The sequence below is a fragment of the Varanus komodoensis genome, unplaced genomic scaffold (assembly GCF_004798865.1).
Source record: "Varanus komodoensis strain SLA01 unplaced genomic scaffold, ASM479886v1 scaffold2, whole genome shotgun sequence".
In the NCBI taxonomy this organism is placed as follows: Eukaryota; Metazoa; Chordata; class Lepidosauria; order Squamata; family Varanidae; genus Varanus; species Varanus komodoensis.
In genome coordinates this window covers 26984962-27006576 of record NW_025335568.1, presented here as the reverse complement: position 1 = coordinate 27006576, position 21615 = coordinate 26984962, and the positions used below count along the sequence as shown (strand labels likewise).

The following is a 21615-nucleotide window of genomic DNA, read 5'->3' as shown; positions in this document are numbered from 1 at the left end:
TTCAGTGTTTGGCCTGTTAGAACATTCCTCTTTGAAGTCACTTATACTTTCTTCATAACAGCACAATAAAAGAAATGCTCTTCTTCTTCATCCTTTCACTCACAGAAGTTCTAGTATTCCATGTGATATAAATCTCTAGGGCATGAAGATGCTGCTGCCATCTCCCTTCCTTATACTTCTCTTGCAAATACAAAAGATGCCCTGACCGGACCACTGGTCCATCTAGTTTGGCACCTTATGCCAAAGCAAGTGGCCAAATGATCTGAGGAATTACCCAATCTAAGGCAGTGGCTCTTCCCTGCTGTTTATCCCCAGGATCTAGTATTTGGAAGTATAAAGCTTCTACTAATGAAGTTTCTGTTTAGCTACTGATAGATCTATGTTCAGTCATTTTAAAAATCCATATAAATTTATAGAATGTAATACTGTCAAAGCTTAAAATAGCCTTCTATTAAAAATATACTTAAAGCTATTGTAGAAATAAAGTATAAGTTTAGATTCTTTATTCAGCTATGAGACATTTAAACCTGATTTTCTAGATGCTGTACAGTCATAGGCAAATTTATTTTACTTTGTAAGTTCTTAGCTTCAATGAAGTGTGGTCCATTGTTCACATAATCAGTGCTTCAGTATAATATAGGACCTAGAAATAACTTTGGTGAGCCAGAAATCATGGGAACTTTAGAATTCAATTTGTATTCCACTAGGTGGCAGCACTAATCAATCTAAAAAAGGTAACCTTAGATATACACATTCTAGGATAGTGACTAGTCACAACTCTGTGACTAGTCACAACTCTGTGACTGAGGTCTTTCTAGCTAAAGACTTCCCCAAAATTCTTATAATTCATTATTACAGCTCAACAAAGGGGACAAAATGTCCACCTTCTAAAAGAAGTATGAAAGCAGTTTCTGAACTGTCCATGTTGTATACTCATTTGTTGCTTTATAAGGTGCCATCTGATTCCTCTGTACCTGAACTGTGCCATTTGTGATCTAGAAATGCATATTCGTGGGAGGATTCAGAACACATGTAAATTTTCCTTCTTAGAATAAACTTATAGATGATGCTAAGAAGCAAAACAAGGCCATCACCAATAAAAACAACTGTTTTGATATTCTTGGAGAAATTCCCCAATGATGAAACCAAAATATATCAACAAGGACCTGTTCCCAGTGGTTTTCAGGTCCTATACAATGTTGATTTTTTTGGTGGTGCTGGTGGGGGAATTGGTCTGTAACCACTTATTCTGGGAGGAGGATTAGGGTAGGGGAAAGAAAAGTTCCATGAAATCTTTTCTAAAAAATTCCACTGCAGGGGTTGATAGTGGGGGAGAGCATCCACACTAGTAGGGATGTTCAACTTGATCTGAACAAAATTCATGCTAAGGAATTACATGTAAATGATGTACTGACATTTGAGACTATTGGGGTTTGAAAGTGCTCGCCTTAGTCACAAATTCTATCACAAAGCTTAGCAAGGGAAGAGCAAAGAAGCTGAGGTAATTTATTTCCTCTCACAATCATGTTTACAGAAATACAGAAACAAAAAGGCTGATGATATATGAACAGTAACCATTAGTTCATAAAGCTCAAATTTTGAGCATATAAATTGTTTCTGACATGGCTGCCCATCTCTCTGCATGTTCAGAGGATTACAGGCATAGAAAAGCGAGAAGAGCATGGAGGTGCTGTGTTCCATGCTGTCCAAAATATTTGGCTGATTTTGGCCATTTCAGTTTTGTCCCTACTAGTCAGGAAAAGAGACAAGGCACCACTGGGATTCCTTACACCCCAATAGCACCTTGTTCCTCCTGTCCCCAGGAACCCTCCCGGCAGTGCCAGCTCCAAAGCCACACTTGTGACTCAGAGGTATAGTCAGCACAAAAAGAACCATGCTAACTGCAAGGGCAGAGGGAGAGCACTCTAAATTCAGAGCACTTTCCCTAGAGCAAAGCTGGGGCTCCAAATGTTCCTATGGCTATCAGAGAGCACAAGATGACACCCTAACTGTAAAGGCGGAAATTGATAAGCAGGAATCTGGTTATTAAGCAAGTACTCTATCTACATTTAAATAAAGGCAGATCTCCAATAAAATAATGTTTATCAAAAATAGTAAAATAAATTCCATTGTTTTCACTTAAAAAGGATATTTAAAAGCTGGCATCTAGGAACCAAAGTACAAAAGATTCTGAGCTGAAGTTCAGTACTTAAGATTTCCTTGTCAGAGTTCACCAGACTAGAATGGCCAACATTTGAGTGGATATCACTGTATATAACCAATTCACAAACAGCTCTTTTAAGAAAAACAAAATTCAAACTAAAGCAAAAACAAGCCACGCTTCTCCCTAGTATTTACATATGGAACAGTGCTTCTGGCTGCTCTAACAATGAACATGTTTGTCTTTACAAGCAGCATTCTACAAATAATTTTCTTGCATTCTTTTGGCTATCACTATATTTACAGCACAATTCAGACAAAGTTGGGCATTTCTAAATCACAATGGCATTAATGGTTAAACATATACTCGAATTTCTCTAAGCTCAATGGTGCTTATGTTTAAGGAAATATATTAATATAAAAATCTGTTTGAGCCTTTTTGAAATAAACTGAACTTTTTTTTAATTCAGTGAACATGGTAAGTTGTGATGGGTATTAATCAAGCATTCAGCTTTTTTTTCTTTTAAGGAGACACAATAATTTTGCAATTTGAAGAACAGCTGAAATGTACTATGCCAGTGCCATGCACCAAGGGACCACGCTGCCCTCACCAAAACCCCCTGGAGGCCATACTCCATTGCTTCTGAATTCACTGTGATAGCAGTGAAAATTGTGACCATTTCACAAGAAAACCAGGCATGTGGGATAAGTGTATTTCATTTCCAAGCAGAAATCAACATCCAGAAACAATTATTCTGCCTATAAATAAGATACACTGTCACTGTGCACTTTACCTGAAAAATTATTGTGATTGCTGCAAGTAGAATAATTTCAGCACTGGTGAAATTGAGAAGAGGCATATGTGTTGCCCACCTGTACGCTATTTGGACAGTATACAGTGTTATGCAGATGTCAGGTGTGAACAAAATATTGATAATAGCATCTTTGTGCTATCTATGAACTATTACATTCTCAAGATCAGCCACCTTTTACAAATGAACAAAAATAATTAATATTATAAACTAGTCTTAAGTTGATGAAATGTCAAAATAATCATCGTTTCTTTATCACCAGCACCTATTTTCTATTATTGCAACAGGAAACATTTGCATTTCTTTAGGCCTGTGAAGAAATGTTTAAAAGGACAAGTAGAAAATTTTATTCAGTGTGTATGAGAAGTATTCTATGTTTTGTTTTGCTATGTTTTAAGGAAAAGTGCCAAGCAGATGAAACTTCAAGTCCCGTGAAACAATCTCAATGTGCCTCTGTTTTGACTTTAACCTTAGTGAAGAGGATATTGTTTGTCAAGGAAAAAGACGCACTATATCTGGGGGTTGGTTCACACAACATGCACTATAAAAAATGGAAGTAAACGGCTAATAAGTAAAACAGCAGAGCTAATACTTTAGAAAGGGGGACATTGTGGAATTAAGGAAAGGCAAAAATAAGACTTGGATGCATTCAGCGAGGAGGGAAGCCTCCCCGATGAGTACCCCCCCGCCCTCCCCGAAACCCTCCCCTATCCCCCCGGAAATTAGTTCTATTTCTCTCTCTGCCTCTTTCTCCACGGCCAGCTGAAGTTCCACCTCTTCCTCCACCCCTTGGTGCTCCACCCCCTCGATCTTTCGGTGGTGGTGATTTAGGTCGAAGTCTCTCAATTTCTTCTGTACATCCAGTGAGGTGGGAATTTGGAGCTGTGAAGTAGGATGTGTAGGTTTCTGCATTGAAATTACTGTTCGTGAGTGTGGGTCCCACAGTTAGCCAGCCTAAGAAAATAAACAGAAGGAAAGTGTGAGATCCACACAAAGTTTTATGCATTCACTATTTGTAAACTGGGATAGTGCCTTGCTATATGCATCGTATGGGCATAGATACAAAATTTATTAGCAATTAATTACTACTAGGCTTAGCAATAAGATGCTAAAGAAATAATATGAACTGTCATTGCTGAAAAGTCTATGAACTGGCCTAATCTAACAAGCTACGGATTGTTTAAATCACGGGTTGTCAAGCATTAGCAGGAGCAAATAAGAGCATTGTCACCAATATGCATCTCACTACTGCTTTCAGTTAGCAACATACAATTGCTCCATCTATAGGTTGTTAACCTGATGTCTAACCTGAACTGGGACACTCTGGATTGTTTTGGGGTTAAACAACCCATAGTTAACAATAAACTGCAAATGTTCCTGACAGTTCCAAAAAAAGAACTAGTAAAGTTAAGTTAACTAGACTAGTTAAGTCTAGTTAAGACTAGGACTAGGCAAGACAACACAACAACCAGCTACCATTGTGCTGCTGCGTAATTGCAATGGACTGGAATAACAATAATAAAAATTATGAACTATCTGTGCAATTTTAAGGGCCGAAACAAGGAGAAAGTAAGTGATGGTTGCTAAAAAATGCTGTTTGCAGATCAGTGGAGAAGCGGTCACTGGGAGCAGCATGGGCAAGATCATGAAGAGCAGCAGCAATTTTTGTTGCTCTTCCTGAATAGTTTCAGAGCAGATCCTGGAAATTGCTCTTCAGCACTCAGATTGGTTAAGCTAATGAAACTGTTTAGAACCAAGATGAAACAGAATGGCAGATAGATTTAAAACGTGTTTCTCTGAAACTCATTGAACAAATCAGCTGGAATGGGGCAGAGCATCACCAAGTCTAACTTCTCTATTCCAAGGCAGTATACAACATTCCTCAAACCTTCAGGATCAACCTAATTAGCAATGAAATCAGAAAACCATTTCAGCCTTGCAGTACTCTCCAGCTTTAAATTTGTTATACTTAAAAAGAATCCTAGTTCAAAAGGCAGTTAAATGAAAAGCTGTGCAATAATGATCTTTCCATGACTAACAGCAATTATTAGCATTTATGCTTTGATGCTCCAAACACAAACAATTATTTACATTCACATTTCACAGCCTCAGATATCAGAAATTTACTGGTTACATTCGCATTGTTAAGTTCATATACCAGATTACCTTCCAGTGTGCCTTAACACCCATTTCTTTTTCATGCTCTCACTCCAGGCAAGCAGGACCCTAACTCTAATAAATCAGCCTGAGGAATCAAAGTGGATTGTGTGTGTTGCTGCTACAGACTAGCACAGCTACACCCCTACAACCTCCTGCACTGCCATTATGCTTATGCAAGTTTCTTCTCTTCTGTGCAGACTCTGAAATGATTAAATAGCAGACTAGACAAGTACTAACCTGGTCGAATTGTACTGTCTCGGCCAAAGAGATGAAGCCGTCTTCTTCCAAGACAAAAATGTTCAATGATGTGAAATATTTCCACAGGTTTCTCTATGTTGCCAATTTCTGGCTCTTCTGTAATAATTAAGTCAATATCAACATTAGCATGGATAAAGTCCCCATCTGTACTACGGCGGACTGTTCCTTTAATGCCCATGAGGCAGTGTTCCTAACAGAAGCAAACAAAAAATTAGTTTTAGGAAGCTTCTCAGACAAAATAAAAATAGAAAGGAGAGGCATGATTACATATGTATAACTGAATGAGAAAGAAGAGACTGTTGTAATTTTTGAAGACCCAGTTAAACAACTAGCCAGACATTAATACAGTAACACAGCTAACAGTACTTTAAAAATAGCTAGCAACTATGATATTTTCCTTTTTTACTCTAGAGTAAGGCCAGGATCTTCAATCTACATTGGAATGCTACAGTGGGAGCTTTTTCTTTTTTAAACCCTTTCCTCTTCACCATTATTCTTTTCCAGAACTAGGCTCCTGAGATTTAAATTTCTGAATTTATGTTTCCTGATTCATTTGCTTTAGAGGGTCTTGATTACTTTGCATCTTTACAGGTTCTCTAGAAAAGGTACACATTATTTCTATGCTGTAAATGATGGTTACTTACCATTCTTATTTTAGTATGTATTTACAATATAGTTTGGTGGAAACAGGGAATTTCCAAAAATATCTTAATAGTTCCATTTATATAGAGCTTTGTTCCACAAAGCTACATTTTCTAGAAAGGTTCACTGCAGTTCCACTAAGCTATAGAACGCGCTCCCCAGAGAGGTCCGCCTGGCGCCATCGTTATTTGTTTTTCGGCGCCAGGCCGAAGACCTTTTTATTCAAGCATCATTTTAATTGTTTTTAATTGTGAATGTTATTTTTATTTTAAACTTTTTTAGCCAGGGCAACTTATTTTATACAGTTACATGTATTTTATATTGTTATTTGTGTATTTTATTTATTTGTAAGCTGCCCCGAGGCTTCGGCGAATGGGGCGGTCTAGAAATTTTCTAAATAAATAAATAGATAGATAGATAGATAGATAGATAGATAGATAGATAAATAAATAATAAAGCAAGCAAGCAAGCAAGCAAGCAAGCAAGCAAGCAAGCAAGCTAGCTAGCTAGCTAGCTAGCTAGCACAGGTAATCATGAGAATGGCCCAGTGTGTATGAAACAATGAAATACAAGCAGTGCCTTTTTAAAAAATTAAGAGTAAAGATCAATGTAAGCAACTCCTAAGGTCCATACACAAGTAGAATGATATAAGATTATTTATGGGTTGTGCAGGGTAATTTGGTTTGGAAGAATGATCCCCAAATGGCAAATTTTCCCTGGTTCATGAAATGCTGATTTACTGAAGTCAACAGATGGTTTTCACAAAATTACAGAAAGGAATGAATCATTTCCAGATCCTTGGCACAAGATATAGGAGCTTCGATTTTTTTTTTTTTAAAGGAAATACATGACCACTTGGACCATTCAGACACAGACTCCAATTCTGCAGTGCAGCCACCACTGTTATAACACTTACATAAGTGTTGTTTACACAAATGACGTACTGATTTAAATCAATGCGAGTACTGTATTAAAATGAAAAAAAAAAAAAAACCCTGAGGTCATACTCAAGGCCACTAAGCAAGTCACCAGGGAAAAACTGGAAATTAAAGATTACAAATAAAATAATGTATGTTGTAAGATGTCACATGAGGCCTATAATAACCACTGATCAGGCAGAGGCAGTACAGTTAATGAGCAAGAATTGCCTCCAGACACGCAAGCAGAGAAGGTATAAACTGGAAGTGTTGGGTTCCACCATCTTCCGCCTTCCATTTGAGACCACCAATGCATCATAAATGCATATTGTAGGAATGCCAGAGAAATGCTGGCAGGCTCATTTGACCATGCTGTTTCATAGGAGTCAACAAATTTCTCCACAACTTTGTTCTATGCACAGCTGACCATCCATAAAAAAGAAATCTATTACTAATCACCAGTTCAGTATTTGTGAAAATACTATTAAAATACAGTTAGTTCTGCACTAGTTTGAGCATAAATGCAAATGAATAGTGCTGCTAGCAAGAGAGAAAATATCAAAAGAAAAAAATGACTTAATTACATTATATGCATGCACAACAAAAATCTGATGCTGTTATTGTAAGGAAAAAGTTATCTCAGTAAGAAGCAACCTGGGGTATAAAAGACATAGCTGAGGAAGATGCTTAAAGATGCCCCAATCGCTGCCATATGCAGCTTCTTTTCCCAAAGAAAGCACCCATGAGGTTTTCCCTTATGTAACATATAGTAAAGCCCTAAACTAAAGCTACTTTTTTGGGGAAAAAATCAGGCAGGCCTAATAGTATTTTCCAAGGACTGTGAGCTTCGTGTAATTAGTCATACACTAAATTCATTTCTCAATGTTATGATTCCCTAATGGCATTCCATCAAATAAAAAGTGATTTGTAAACACCTACTCTTCTCCAGAATGACTGCGCTAGGAAGAATGAGAGTTGTCTAAGCAACTGGTGTAGCTCCAGTAGAGAATGCATTGAGGTTTGTAGAGAAGGGATCACAATCCCAAAACCAGAAGGATGACCCTTTGCCGCATTGTTGCTCACAACATATTTGATTTACATTTCAATGAAGTGGTCTTAAATAGTTAACAAAATGAAGTCAATCACGTTGCATTCCCAACTATAGCAATAGATTGGCACAAAGAAACTATACAAGGCATTCTACTCCTCTTCCATCATCTCGCTAATGGGTGACAGAAGGGTAAAGTATTTCTATGAAGCTCTATATGATCTGCATTTCAATAAGACTGAGTGAATAAGAGCATTCAAAGTTTTTCAGAAGAAGTTCATAAAGTGTTGGATGCAGACAGAGGAGACTTCAATATTTATTCAGCTGAGAGAAGATTCCACAAATGTTAAACTGAAGTCACTCATTTTCTAAAATCATTATCATATGAACTCATATTTGAAAGAAAGCAAGTCAGTTGCTCTGCAACTGTTTTCCATAAACTAAAACAGCTACAAACATCTGTTGTTGTTGTTTTAAGATCTACTGATATAGCAAAGAGAGTGAGTAGAAAGAATTTCAGCCAAAGCTGTACCTTTGTTCTTTGAAAGACAGCCTTAGGGTCCAGAGTCTTTGTCTTCCCAGGATTGTTTTTATTGGTTTTAATCCAGCAGATATCTTCACATCTTCGATAACCCCATTTGCGCAAACACTGAAACATTTCAACAAAATAAGGCAGGAACTTTGTCTAATGTATGAAAGGAGCCATGAGGTGAATCCAGATGTAGATACATGCAATAAGACTGACAAAAACAGCCTTCTGCACCCCTCCTTTCTGAAATGCTACAGAAAGGTTCAGGTGACCCTGCTGACTGGAATGAGTTGTACTGTAGAGCAGAGGGAGCCTCTAAGTTTTGAGCAGAGGCATCTTTCATAAGCAATGCTCACAGGAAGCTCTGCTTTCAGAAATTAACCAAAATGCCTAAATCCACTCCAATGTGTCAAAAAACTTACCACTTTTATAATGTTAAAACTCCAAGTTTTAAAGTAATGGCTGCATTAAGAAAAGTCTATATCAGCCTCCATTGAAATCTCAACTGCTATTATTTGGATGCTACTCTGTTAAACATGATTCCAGCACTGCATCTTCTCATGTAAGTAGCAAACACATCACACCATCACCTTCATGTTTCCTACCACTGTGTAGCTGCATTATCAGGTTAGCACTGTGCACACTGCCATTTCCACTGTGTTTAATGGGGATTACTAACCTGTGTGTGTAGGTATGCAGCTTTACTGAATTATGTACCTTTACAGTCCTATTAATACAAAAACTGAAACAGGAATGTGCCTGCTGTCTGATATCAAACACTGCCAATGGGTAAAAAAAAAAGATTACATGGGAAAAATAGTATTTAGGATATGAGAGCTTGCATTGACTTATTCAACAAAAGTAGAATAGTCTACCAGCATAAGGTACCCTAATTCTGGAGAAGTTATAAAAAATCTATATTACAAAGTGCAGTTGTTTTTCACAGGTGTTCATCTAGAAAATCAGGATTAATATTTAAATTATTTTATATCTATCTTAACCTGTTACTAGAAGAACAGTAAAAGATCATCTGCACTTTAAATTGTCAAAATCAGAATCCATGTTCAGATGTTATACTCATCCCAATACGCAGGCAGGGATCGGGGCTACACCAAGAATGCCTTCTCCTGGTATCCATATAGACAGTGCAAATGCCTGTAGGGAGGCAGCCTTTATATTCTGAACAAATGAAAGCCTTCTTCTTGATGTGCTTGCCAGGTAAATGCAAACACCAAAAGCAACAGCTATTTGCCATGTGTGAAATCAGGGACAGAGCTATTAGGTGGGGCCCTGCTTTCATGTTGGGGTTACTCATGAGTAACTGAATAGGCTAGACCCTATTCAGACCCTATAAGTTCTGAGTAATTATGCAGTTCAGTGTCAGGTAGAGAGTATCATATTACCACTCTGCCAAGATCCAGGCCTTCCCCAGAACCACACCAAAGAAAGACAAACGATCGTGGGGCAGCAATTTCTTCAATGTCTAGTTTCATAATCTACAAAGGGCAGAAAATATGTACAACTGATTCAGAGGCACTAGAAATATCACAAATGTTCATCTTTATAAGCAGTCTTACAAATAAGCCACTTTCCTAAAATTCCCCACTCTATGTTTCACATATTTGTTCTTGACTGAAATGAAAGTAAAAATATGTCAATGAAAATATTCAGTTTTAGTCCAAATGAATAAACCAAAATTATATTGTGATTTTTACTGACTTCATTAACATTTATATCTATATAAAACAAACATTTTTAATTTCCAAGGGTATGTATCAATTCCCATGTGACTAAAGTATTTCAGTTTAGTGCCATTTATCAACTATTCAAGTACAAAGATGCTTTCATTATGCGGTCACTCCTTCTCAAAACACATGATATAACATGTAAGTATTGATCCTATCTATTAAACTATTATACTGTCCATTAAATAATCATCTCTTATTTCCATCTTCAGGGAAAGCATGTGTTAGAACAGAGCCATATGAAAAAAATTCTAGAGGTGAAAGATGCATGGAATGTGGTAAGCTACAGATACCTACAAGCAGAAAGGATTATTCCTATGTTACTAATTAACATGATTATTTCAGTACCACAAGGAAGACTGGTAGCGTCAATCAATGAGGCTCTGAGACAGAATAAAATTCATAATCCATACTAAACTGCTTCTAGAATACACACCTATAAATCATATATCTCAGAGTTCTCCCTGCTGGTATCAAATACTGCAGTAGTTTGTTTATGTTTATATACGTATTCACAACTGTTCTTTTAAATGAGGAATATGGTCTATTCACCCATAAACTAGGATTGAAAAAACAGAAAAGTCTGATTCTTCCCCAAATAATCCAATTTGATTTGTTACACCGAAGAAAGGTAAGGAAAGTGCTGTCCTGGTTTACTTTTGCACTACATGACAGCCTTCACTAACCATTATCAGTCTCATAATTGCCTGGTTACTTTTAAATCCATTCATTACAATAGGTGACTGGTGGCTAATGCCCCCTTTCCAGCTTGCATATTAGTTAAATGTTGAAACTACCATGGGCCCATGGTTAAAAAAAAAGTATCATTCACCTTTCCTGCTTTGAAGATCATCCCCACTTAACATAAAACTGCAATGAGAGCTTTGGCTCTCTATAGAAATGACATAAATGACAAGAATAACAGCAGGGCAGGACAGAGGAAGCTGCCTTATACCAAGCCAATTTTAGCATTTCCAACGACTTCAATTTTAGCATCTGCACCAACTGACAGAGGCTCTCAACATGCTCAGAGGGCTTTCCTAGCCCGAACTAGAGCCACTGGATCAGATGTGATCTTCCCTGAACATAATTTTCCTCATGAGAAGACCTCTGGAATAACTCAAGAAATCACAAAAGCACTACCTCTCAGGCACTGGCTGGAACATGCTGGGAGTTAGAGGGTTTGGTTCTTTGTAAATATGCACAAATTGCACTCTTAATGTCATTCCTTTACAGAACTTACATCATCCCAAGTCCAGCACTTCTCATTAGCTGTAATACCAGTCTCCCTGTAGTATTCTTCTAGTGGCGGTTCCAAAAGAATCACATCAAACTTGGACTTGAGTTCACGGAGATCAAAAGCCTCTAGGTCAGCTTGTAGATACCTATCCATAGAAGTGAAAAGTAAAATTCAGTGCAGTGTTTTCTGTGCTAATACTTTCTCAGTGCTCTTGATTTAACAAGGAAATAGATATTATGAAAAATTTGGTGCAAGACAAAAGTATTTCTTATTTACATATATACAAGCAACAATACACTCTGAAGGAGCCTGCAACACTGAAGAAATTTGCAAAATAGCCCTAACAATAACTGATCACCAAACGTGTTCTGAGGACACAGAAAATGATGTCTAAAAACTAATCGGACCACAATTATCCTAGTATTAAAGTTTACAAATATTGCTATAAAACTGGACATCATTAAACAATATAAATGCAATGTAGTAATAATTGTTAGAGCAAAAAGCAGGTTGCGAACAGTGCCTTTTGAAATTTGCAGATACTAAATTAAATGTTAAAGTCAATTTCCTAATTTACTCCAAAATTCTGTTCAGTAAAATTTCTGTGCACTTTCTCCAAGAAAATTAATTAGATAATTAATATAATTGCTTTACGAAATACTGCAACAATAAAACAATTCTTACTATAGCTCACTGGAATGGTGACTTATCGTCTCCTACTGACTTTTATTGATCAGTTTCAATTCAGGACTGGCTGACTCTACTTATTTGCAAATTGTAAAAGGGTAGAAAATGGGGGAAACTTTCAAAAGCTATTACCATCTGTTAAGAAAGTCTGCTTTAAACACAGCAATTAAGATACCAAATTAAATAACCATAACAAAATGGAGAGATTCCTTTGAAGTCCACATTGCTTATTTTACAAATACAACCCAAAATAGAACATGTAAATCTTAAACAGGTGTCTAAAGAATGAATCTTACTTAGCAGTCAGCTAATGTTAAGCCAGTCTAGAGAAAAGAATCTGATCCATTAAATGTACTTACATAGGGGGAGTGTTGGATTTAGATATTAGCTCATCCTTCAGCCTGATAAGCTCCCGAAGCTTTGGATATTCTTCAAACCTGTCTGCTAAGCCTATGGGGAAAATATTACAGTTTCATACTACAGAATGCAAACTGCACAGACAGGTGGTCACAGGGAAAGATGCCCAATATATATGATCGACCCTCTCAGACAGACTGTTTCCTTTCATTAGGATGTGAGCTCAACACTCACAATTTAGCCAAGCTCATGATACAAGTATGTTAACACCCAATCACTAGCACTTGCAGTAAACAAACAACTTCTGTAACTACGACACATGCAACCTTAGAATAGCCTATAACAGTTCTCTTTTGAAAAATAATTTTAACTGTATGCTTGTATTACTCTTTAATAAGGATGATAAATAAAAACACTTGTACTGTGGACTGATGTTGCACTGCAAGCCCCTGCATGCTTTATGATCAAGTAATCAGTATGTTTGATGCACAATATTTTCAAGAAACTTATTCAGAATTTCTGAAAATGAGTGCTTAATGCCTTTTCACAACTGTCTAACTGAACGGTCTTTAGATTAATAGGCAAAAGGTTGCCTAAATAAAAATGTTGCTTTCTGTGCATAACATTCTTGAAGGAATTACAGCATTTTGCACCTGTTGAGCATAACAGCCCCATCACAATGTGCCTGTTCTATAAAAATACGAAGCTTTTTTAATTTCTGAAAAAGAATTCATACAGCAAAAAGATACACTGTATGCAGAAGACAGATGCAAATAAGATGCTTTTCCTACGACAAGATTTTTTTTAAAAAATCAGAAATCAAAAATAATTGCAAATCAATTATGCTGTCCCCAAGAAAATTTCCAAAATCCACACTCAGATAATACTTTCATTAGGAAAAAACAGAAATGCGTAATTGTAGGCAAATGTTCAAGATCTCATCACCAGCCAGTGTTACTAAATGAGGAGGGAGAGGAGGAAAAAAGGCTCGCAATGTTGAAGTCTACACTAGAGAAGGAGGTGCACGGGATTAGCCTTTGCTAGGGAATAATGCATGTTACACAGATTAGGCTTTAACTAGGAGCAATGCAGATTTCAGTTTTTCACCAAGGACTGTTGGGAGAAACATGTAATGGCTGATTCCCTACTTTTGAAAATATAAAATTCAGTTATTATTCAGATTTGAGTAAACATTTTAATATTGCAAAGGTATCACTCATTTAGTTGATTGGAAAATCGCTTGCAAGCCACATACAGAAGCCATGCATGAAACATGAAATACTTCAGTTAATTTAGTCATGTTATTCAAACATACCCACATCTCTGATGAAGTTTTGAGGCCTGTGTCCAGTATCCACAAAGTGTTGGCAGTAATCATTGTGAGGATTTAAGCTCTGGGTGCCCTAAGGAAGGAAAATACCAAATAATAAAGACTGGTAAGATGAAACAGATTATAGATACACTGAATTGACAGTGATATGTGCACATGGAAGATCTCGAGTCTATGCACAAGATTTGGCTCAATTATCTGCAGATATTCTTCAGATCTACTACTCTAGCTTGCCTGAGTATAGAACCTCCTAATACAAAAAATATCCAGTTATATTTTGTAACAAATAATATATAAGTTAAATATTATTATAATACTTTGAATATTCATCTGACACGAAGTGGACAGCTACCCAAGTAGGTCAGCAACCATTCCTTAGACAAGTCCTTTTGCCTTGTCCACAATAAAGCAGTAAGGCTACAGCTTTAGTATTTGAAATTGGCCATATGTCCTAACATTTATTTACAAATGTTTATGGAAAAGCTTTTACTACTCCAACATGAATGTTCAGGTTCTAAATATGTATTTTCATTTATTTCAGCTGCAAAATAATTCAAAGTAAACAAGAGTTAACATTAAGATATATGAATTGGTTACCTTAAGAAAAGTACTGGAATCTTTGTAAATTTCTTCTTCATATGGAAGATTCTCATCATCTTGCTGCAGCTCTACTTCATCCTTTGGAATAAAGCACATTTTATATGCATGTAGAGATAGGATGTTTCTCTTCTCATTATCACTCGGCTTCTTAATGAAGGAAGAAGAGGGTTGTCTATGAACATTAGCCTCCTGCAACAGCAGATCATGAGTAGTTCCAATGCAAGTTTGGGAAGACAGAACAAGATCTGATGCCTCTCTATGTTATAACTGAGGCTACTGAACCACTTGCATTTCACTCAGTACTTTACTTTAATCCTGCTACCTTAAAGGAGAGACCAGAAGTCAAACAGCCAGGAAAAAAAACTTTTACACATTTCATACTATGCAAACAGAGGGATTTCCACCTATTGGGAATTAAGTGAATTAAAGGAAAGCTGGTGGTTCTAATTATGGTGGTTCTCTTCCTGTTGAGTGAGCCAGTTGCCCAACTTGTTGCCCACCAGATGTTTTGGACTGCAATTCCTATCATGTCCAGGCAAAATGGGCAACACTAGGTTGAGAGAAGACTACTGCAGAGGATGCAAGACTCTTGCAGCAAGCTTGGGGGGGGAACACAACTACCCAGACTTTAGGAGGATTCCACAGGTGACACGGGCAGTTCATTTCCAGAAGCATGTGTGTTTCTCCCACTACCCCCTCATCTAAAGCAAAGTCCTGACACAGGCAGAATGAAAACACACAAGTCTGGAAACTCCAGTCAGAAACTTGGCAAGCAAAAACTAGATGAAAATGAGAAGTTAATGGAAACAAACCCCCACTCAGCTCCTGTTCCCTAGCAGACAGAAAGATTATTTATCGCATCCTAACATGAGGTGTACCACCATAGGTTGTGCACAGTTTTCTGACTCTTAACTAGAGTGTTCTTCTTACTTCACTACACTGGGTTTTCCTTATTATTTCACATCATACTTGGAGCTGTCATACCAAATAAAATGCCAGCAATTTTTTCCTACATCAAGAGCAGCTTATTTCACTAGAGAGCCAATGTAAGGTTTCAAGATAAAGTGGCTGTGTGTTTATCGGTGTACCATGTTGTTAAGGCACCAAGATAGCTTTTCTCCCAGAGATAGCTGCAAAATCCTGGCTCTTGCACCAAGATTACATTTTAACAAAAAGGAACAAGGAGAAACAAGGAACCTAAGGCTATAAAACCACTTTTATAAAAAACAGTCTTGAATGTTAAAAGAAGCATTTCCAAAGTACTCTGAAAATGTTAGTATTATTAAAATGCCCCTGCAAACTAACACCACAGATAATTGAATCTCCATTAGAAAGACTGAACCATGCATTTCCATTATATAAATACCGTGTTTCCCCAAAAATAAGACCTAACCAGAAAATAAGCCCTAGCATGATTTTTTGGAATGCTCTTAATGTAAGCCCTACCCCAAAAAATAAGCCCTAGTTAAGATCATCAGCCAAATGCATGGGGAAACACAGTAGTATTTAATTATAAAATAATGTCAATATATATAAAATATAAATAAATAATATTATTGGTGTTAATACTTAAATGATAATATACATCATAATTTGTAAATTCCGAAGCAGACGCCTTTGGACGAGAGGTAAAGGCCTATGTAAACAGATGAATGTGAGGCTTATTGCCAAATGATGAGAGTACAGACATAACGCACGAATAACATCAATGCATCATGTGTGTAATGGATGTCCTTAATGCATGGATGCAAAATGCAAGATGGTTGCAAAAAGAAAGAGCTATTCCGTCAAGTACAAGAAAGGAATCGTGAAGGACTCTTGGGGCAAGAATCTTACAGCTTTCATAACTAAAAATAAGACCTGAAAATAAGCGTGTTTTGGAGCAAAAATTAATATAAGACCTGGACTTATTTTTAGGGAAACACAGTAGCTATTGTTTCATCATTCTCTTACCTTATATTCTTCTATTTCTTCTTCGTCAGCCTCTCCCTCATCTGGAAATTTGCGTCTGGCATTTGGCGCAGATGTATCATAAGCAGCCCTGGAAATGTGAAGCATAACAATCTAGCCCAGTGGTGGAGAATCTATGGCACGCATGCCGCAGCGGGCACACAGAGCCCACTCTGTTGACATGTGAGCCAAGTCACCCCAGCATCGCCCTAGCAGCCAAGCATCGGATAACAATGCGCACAGCAGGCATGCGCATGCTCAGAAAGAAGTACTGGCGCTAGGTGATGACATCAAGAGCCGTGACTCATTGTCGTGGCTTGTCTGAGCTTTCACATGGCCAGTCAGTGTGCAGCCAAGGATATATATATTTGTTTGGACTGGCTGTGAGTTTTAATACATTTGTTTTTATTAACACAAGATTTTAGCTTTGAGTTTTCTTACTGAAAGTTAATATCTAAGATTTAGCAAAGAGATGTTCTAATCAAGAAACTGAGATTCTTTTAATGTTGTGCTGTCCCTCTGGCATATTTGAGCCAAGATTTGACAAATTATCAGCATGCATACAACAGCAAAGATCACATTAATTGTGCAAAAGCACACCAAATGCAAATTTTTACATTTCAATAAAAAGCTGATTGTATCATTGAAAGCTCTGTTATTGTGTTTTTCTTTTAAGACAAAACATGTTAATGTATGAGTTGTTTTTTCTAAACTAAAACCTCAGTATTCAGGTTTTATTGCAGTGTTGGCACTTTGTGATAAATAAGTGGGTTTTGGGTTGCAGTTTGGGCACTCGGTCTGTAAAAGGTTCGCCATCACTGATCTAGCCTTAACACATTTCATAAAAGTATTGGTTTGAACAGTCTTCCACTTATTTCTGCCTTTAAGATTCTGTAATGTTTCCTATCTTATTGGCTTTGGCACCATCTTTTCTTTCATGGCATATCACAACAGTAAAGCAGCATCCTTTCTGCTGCACTGCAGATGTAGTCTCTTTAACAGCCCTCTCTACTGAATCAGGCTCTCAGTCCTTCCACTGATTACACAAGGACTATTTATTTCTGCTAATTCATGGCTAAAGTTCTGAAGGGAATTAGAGTAGTATAATGGATGAAAGTTAAGAGATTATTTTGCTTCCTTAACTGAACTGGTATGTTAGCAAAAATTCACATACAAGTTCTTCCCTATCCTATGTGAATACCCACTAGCTCAGAGGGAACAGTATTTTGTGATCCTGTTCTATTTACTAAGGCATAGCTTGGTATTATATATGCATTGACTTTTCTACATAGTCATGTATTAATTACCATTAACTAGACTGATTATATTTTGAATATAACAATGTACCTATTTTACAGGTATCACATTCATCAGTACAAAGGAACTCCTGTTTGGCATAAAGGTTTGCCATAGGTATGGTATAAATTCAGGCACCAACATTTAAAGTGAAATTGTATGCACATTTAGACTTTAAAAAGTAGAGCTCCCAGTATGCCCTGCCAGCCATGTAGGACTCTTTCTGCCTAAGCATGTCTAAGATTGTGTCTTAGAGAACTTACAAACAGCTTTAAACATGTTTATAAATTATGTTCATAATAGTAATGAACACATTGTGTTATTTGTCATTTGTCACTCCTCTGCCCCAATTATGGGATCTGTTTCCTAATATTTACATTAGTCCAAAACAAAATTGATGCAACCCCCTAAGGAAACATCTAGAAATGCTCCCATTGTGAGCAATACAGACCTCTTTTAATACAAACCTGCATGTTTCCCTTGTTTCAGCAATTTCTCTCTGCTCATCCTTACTATTCAATACTGCACCGATACTATCAGCACTTTCAGCCCCCAACTAGAAGAGGAGGAAAAGGCAGACATTAACAAAAAGGCAGACATTAATGCTAGTAAAAGCTTTAACTTAGGTATAGCATTTGCATTTACAACAAGCTGAAGAGTTGTTTCTAAAGGTATTTGATAGCATCCTTTGTTTTTTTTCTTGGAAACACTTTGTTTAAGCCACGGTGCATGTAGTGAAATTCAACTGATGTAATGTGTGTCCAAAGGAAAAATGCCCTGGGTGCAGGAGGCTGAAGAGCCAGTATAAAAATCAGAAATAGAACTTCTTTATTCTGTTTATTTTGATGAAGGACTGTTAGGATTCAAAATGCATTGGATTATAATAAATATTTTACTTCATTTACTCCACCATTTTTCCATTTTAGATGGCCTGCCTTGTTGGGTCCTGTCTTGCTGGATTCTATGTGCTTGTCAACTACAATTTCTTGTCAACTACAGTGACCAGGTGAGATTAAAAACAAGGCTGAACCAGTGAAATATCTACACAGAACAAACTATCTTATGAAAAGGCCCAATAAAAGCACTGAGTATGCTTACTACCTAAAGCTATACAGCCCCAAGCCCAGAGGTAAATAACACAGAATTCAATGGGGGCTATCCCCACGTAAGAGGATAATGACCAGCAGCATTTTAACAACTAATCTTCCTTAAAGTATATTCCAGTCTTCTTATTCATACAACAGAAAGCAAATTTCATGATTTATGTGTCTGCTCTTATGTACATTTGATAAATGGTAATCATAGTACTCATTTTACCCAAGTATGAAGCAAAGTGATAGGAGCTAGTATTTTTCCTCAGATTCCTGCATTTCAACAACCCTGTGGGTATAAAATCTCAAGTAGTTTCTAGAAACACCATCCTGCATGTGTTTAATCAGAAAAAAATCCTGCAACAGCATTCCTCAGCCAGACCTTTCTCTGCCTAAACCTGGATAAGATTACATTCTAAGCTATTGCTAAAGCTGACACAGTAGGGGAACTTTTAAAAATATGATAAAGAGAAGCAGATCTACAGGTTCAACATCCAACTCAAACAGCATACTTATATCATCAGGAAACTATATCAGGTCACCTGATTTGAAGGCTGTTAAAAAAGTGAAAAGGGATTGTTAGTTAACTGTTATTTTAAGAAACTTTTATTTCAGAATGTAATCTCCACAGTATGAAACATTTTTTTAAATGAAACACCCTCCAGTAAATGCTTTTATTACAAACAGAGGGCATGTGCCTCCCCCGTCCACGCGCGCACGCTCTCTCTGTGTGCATGTGTGAGAGAATTCTCTGAATGGTGATGGAGCACATGTGTTCCAGGAAGATCTGTATATAACCTAGCCCTATACAAACAAATAAGACTCTGGGCCCAAGAAGTGGTTCAGAAGCACTCTGGTTCTTATCTCTGAAATATATTATTACTCCATGCCTCAGGACTCTAATTCAGTTATATGGGTTGCATTTATTCCCTGAAAATATGGCTGGCTGAGATGCAGTATTCTTGTGTACCTTTATAATCTCGTGGAGCTAGGAAGAATTTAGCAACAACCTGAGAGAAGTGACAGGTGAGACAGTCAAATGCTAACAATTCAGAATCAGATTCTTAGTTTTGTTTTTCTGCAATTCTGTGTAGGCGTCTGTCTCAGAACATGACTCTAAGTCCCTACATATATGCAGGGAAAATGCCAACATGTATACATTAGGATTACATACACATCCCTTTGCAAAAGTCCTATAGTGAGATGAAGAGAATGGGCTGGGTATTGTAGATTTCTTACCAAGGTCTTGGGCACTTCATCAGAATCAGTACCGATTCCTTAAAAAGCTACCCAACCTTCTCTCCATATGCTACATTAAAAGAGTATGCACATATGTACATTATATCCGAGAACAACAGCCTGCCCAACAGAATTTCTTGCTAATGTTCTGGATTCACCATCAGTAGCTGGGCAGCATTATACACTGTACCACCATATTGCCTTTGAAATATAGGTTAGTTATTATTTTTGTTATGTTTTTTTATCCTATCATTACTCCAAAAAGCTGAGCATGGCATATATGATTTCCCCTTTTATCCTCCCAATGACCCTAGAAGACACTTGAGCTGAGTATGCACTTGCCCAGAATTTAAACTGTTGTCTTCTCATTCAGTGAAATGCAGGCCATACTGACTCTCACAGCTCATTGTATCATTATTATAACTATTTTTATTACATTGCATATATATTCCACCTTTTTTCCCTCTTGTAAGGAACACAACACAGTTTACATATTTAAATATGTACTTATATGTTGCCCCCTACTCCTAATAGTCTCTGGTCCCTCTCCACTCCAACAACCTCATGAGGTAGGTTAGGCTGAAAGTGAATGGCTGGCCCATAGTCACCCAGCTGCATGGTTGAGTAGGAACTAAAACCCGGATCTCCTAGATCCCCAGTCCAACACACCACACTTGCATCATGATCTGGAGGAAGGGTTTTACAGAAGACATCCTTCAACCTGCTCTGCATGAATGTGTAACTCTCTTCGGGCACAGGCAGACAGCAACTTGTACTCCTCCAGAAGTCTGGCCCTGCAACTCCTCTCACTCCTCTTTTTTGGCAATGCCGGCAACAGCTAACGGGAGATGTACAGCAAAACATCTGCAGGGCCACAAGTCGTCCGGCCTTGTTTTAGAGTAAACGTAAACAGCTGCAAGGTGTATTATATATTAAAGTGCAAGGTGCTGCACAAACCCTGAAATTCACTCCCTTTGCTAAAAACATTCAGAGGCGCCACTGAGCGGCAGATGATCCCAGCCTTCCTCTCCACCGCGATACGGAGGCGCCGGCAGCCCGCCGCGGGGGTCACGGAGCACTCCCTGCGCTCCCACCCGAGTTTCACGCGGCAGCAGCCCACCAGTGCTCATCACGGCGCCTATCGAGGGAGCAGCGCAGGGGGCTCCCCTCCCCCCGGGGAACGGAAACGCACGCGCGGCGCCCCCCATGCTGCAGACCGGCCGCGCGGCCGCCACGGCCCAGGCCGCTCCCAACGGCCGCGCCATCGTCCCCCACCTGCTGGGCCAAGAGCTGCCGGCGCAATTTCTGCCGCTCTCTGATCTCCTGCAAGCGACTATTCATCCTCACCCAGCAGACGCGCCAGGCAGGGAATCTCCGCCTCTCCGCCGGCGCGCACTTAACTCGACACTTCCGTCTCCTCCCCGGCTGATACCGTCGACGTAAGGACTGTGGGCACACGCATGGGAACACGTGCAACTGGTTACACAGGGAGAAGTAGGGGCCGCTTCTGTTCCGGTAGATGTGAGCGGCCATTCTTGCTGAGGGCAAGAGAAA

At 38.1% G+C, this 21615-nt stretch overlaps 1 protein-coding gene across 1 annotated transcript; it reads right to left on the bottom strand.

The window, feature by feature from the left end:
- Positions 1-1482: 1482 nt before the first annotated feature.
- Positions 1483-21453, bottom strand: METTL14 (methyltransferase 14, N6-adenosine-methyltransferase subunit). Its single transcript, XM_044428520.1, has 11 exons — positions 21337-21453; positions 18199-18287; positions 16439-16526; positions 14483-14563; positions 13871-13958; positions 12558-12648; positions 11515-11656; positions 9930-10022; positions 8530-8646; positions 5370-5580; positions 1483-3926 (listed from the first exon to the last, which is right to left on the bottom strand). Exons 1-11 carry the CDS (start codon positions 21400-21402, stop codon positions 3622-3624), a joined length of 1371 nt encoding a protein of 456 aa, XP_044284455.1. The 5' UTR covers positions 21403-21453; the 3' UTR covers positions 1483-3621.
- Positions 21454-21615: the final 162 nt, after the last annotated feature.